At 40.9% G+C, this 2,500-nt stretch overlaps 1 protein-coding gene across 2 annotated transcripts in view; it reads right to left on the reverse strand.

Annotated features, from left to right (window-relative positions):
• The window catches only part of LOC138023298 (heparan-alpha-glucosaminide N-acetyltransferase-like), a 39,753-nt gene that overhangs the window by 14,728 nt on the left and 22,525 nt on the right, over window positions 1-2,500 (reverse strand). For both annotated transcript variants that reach the window (XM_068870320.1, XM_068870314.1), the window contains exon 12: window positions 1,957-2,096. In XM_068870320.1, coding sequence (XP_068726421.1) covers window positions 1,957-2,096 — 140 coding nt within the window. The remainder of the gene's footprint in view (window positions 1-1,956; window positions 2,097-2,500) is intronic.

Genomic DNA, 2,500 nt, shown 5'->3' on the forward strand with positions numbered 1-2,500 from the left:
AGAGAGTGAATTGTTGATGATTACTCCAAGGAGCTTGATCTGTGAAACGTAAGCCAGTTCATTGCTGTCAATAACAAAGGGCGTTAGTAGAGTTGCTCTGTTAAACCACGAAACGAGTAGACCAAGGTTGTTTTGTAGGTATATTTGCAAGGTCGATGCATGGACAAAGGCTTGAAGAGTACCCCGTAGTCTCATCGGCATAAAATCTTAAGGAGCATGAAATATCTGAAAAGTTCGCATCATTCATATATATATATATATATTGAAGAAGGGGGCCCATGATTGAACCTTGAAGAACTCCAGTCTTCATAATTTGCCAATCTGACAAATTACCGTCTATCTTGACACGTTGCTTTCGATCAGTCAAGTAAGAACGTAAAAGTTGTAGGGCGTCTTCAGTTACACCATACGCTGACAGCTTTGCAAGAAGCAAATTATGGTTAATAGAGTCAAATGCTTTGGAGAGGTCTATAGTAATTGCTGCAGTGTATTCGCTAGAGTCTAGAGTCTAGAGTCTGTAGACTATTAAAAGAAGTGTAAATTTTTAGCAAATCACAAATACAGCTATTGTGAGGGTTCACGACGACGTTCACGGCAACGACAATGCCAAAAAGCAGTAATATTATTGGTTAAAAGAGTAAAAAATGATCGAGCTGCACGTGCGGCAGGCATTCTTGTACATTTCTCTCCTGTACTCGTCAAAACAACAACGCAAAATAACCAATTTTCAGGTTTTGACAACAACGTGCACCAACAACAGTGAATCTTTCCATCTCTCTCTTTGCTTCAAATCCGTACGTACCAATCTGTTTATAGTATAGACTTAACTGATAAGAGTGTAATGTGAAGTGCTAAGTATCTATCCCATATGAACCATGCGAGCGTAAGCCCTACTGATGGAAAATGGCCCATTCAAGGACAGAGAAAAACTCTGACCACGGTGGGAATTGAACCCACGTTCTTCGGGTTAGATCAACGCTGCTCTACTGACTGAGCTACAAGGTCAGACTGGAGCAGGCCGTGGGAACCGAACTGAAGAAGTTAAAGTCACGGCAATCAACATGTACGACGAGTTGGCCGTGTAGCACTTATATTTCACGTTGCACGTTGGCCGTGTAGCACTTATATTTCAACAGACTTAACTGATTAGAGTGTAATGTGAAGTGCTAAGTATCTACCCCATTACACTCTAATCAGCTATGTCTGTTCAAATATGAGTGCTACACGGCCAACGTTTGCAAAAACGTAATCCCTCCTTGTGGTTATAGCATACTTCGCCCATATTGTACAACATAAACAACATGGAAACATCGTGAAACATTTAGAATAGCTCAAACTAATAGTTTGAAGTGACGTTTTCGTTGCCGTCGCCGTCATTGTTCTCTAATACGTACTATTGTAGCTACTATGTAGAAAGGGCTGTACGTATTGTACTGTACCAACTACGTTGTAAGCTATTACGACCGTTGGGAGGTGGTCAACAGCGACCTTAAGATTGGAGTACGAGAACGACGGGTACGAGTTTTCCGTACTGGGCATGCGCATAAGGTTTGGAGGCCGACATTTTTCGAAGTGCGCATGCTCAGAACAGAAAACTCGTATTCGTAGTCGACCTCGTCTTTCGATCTAAGGGGTCCCAATTATTTTATTTACGGCAGAAGCAAATAATAACTGATCAAAAGCACAGGACTGGCCTTAAATTTCAAAGACTTCATGAAATCAGCTGTGTAGTAGACGCAGTAGTAGCTGGAAGGTTAGCCTGCGTAGCCCTCTGTTCTGTTGTTGAGGGACGTGAGAGATTTGGAGCGGTGCGAGAAGGCTGGGGCACGGCTTCGCCGCTTACCGCAACAACAGAACCACCGGCTACGTGGGCTACTGGAGTGTCGAAAATTCTAAAAGGACACCAACTGAATTCTAAGACGATTTTCCAAATGGTGTTATTGAATGTTCACTTACAATTGCTAACTAAGAGTCCAAGGGCAAAGAGAATGACAGTGCGTCTAACAATCTTGAGGAATATCTTGATTGGTCTTACTTGACGGTTTCTCAATGACCGGAAAGAGATTACAATGGAAATGCCCATGATCCACATGAACCTGTTAAAAATATTACAACATTTTCTTAGGATTCGAAATGGTATCATGCTTCCTTACTAGATGAATGCGAATAAATGTATGAGCTTGTTTCTTTTATTGGTAAATTTGCAATGACCACATTTTTCACGTCTTTGTTTCCGTGTTAAATAGCCAGCATAGCATTTATAATGAATAGTTTACTCTGCAATGATATAAGAGGCACGAAAGCCAAAACAGTAATTGGCCATTTTTATCAGGAGGGTTGGTGACATTGACTGACCTATCAACCACCTGACCGATAGTCATCCTCAGAACACTCTCAACAAGGTTGCAAAAATTAAAAAAAAAGTTTGAATTGTAGTTGTTGCAATACCAGATGCATGCATGTAATAATAATATTATTATTTCAATACACAGGCATACAG

Source organism: Montipora capricornis, chromosome 2 (assembly GCF_036669925.1).
Source record: "Montipora capricornis isolate CH-2021 chromosome 2, ASM3666992v2, whole genome shotgun sequence".
Lineage (NCBI taxonomy): Eukaryota > Metazoa > Cnidaria > Anthozoa > Scleractinia > Acroporidae > Montipora > Montipora capricornis.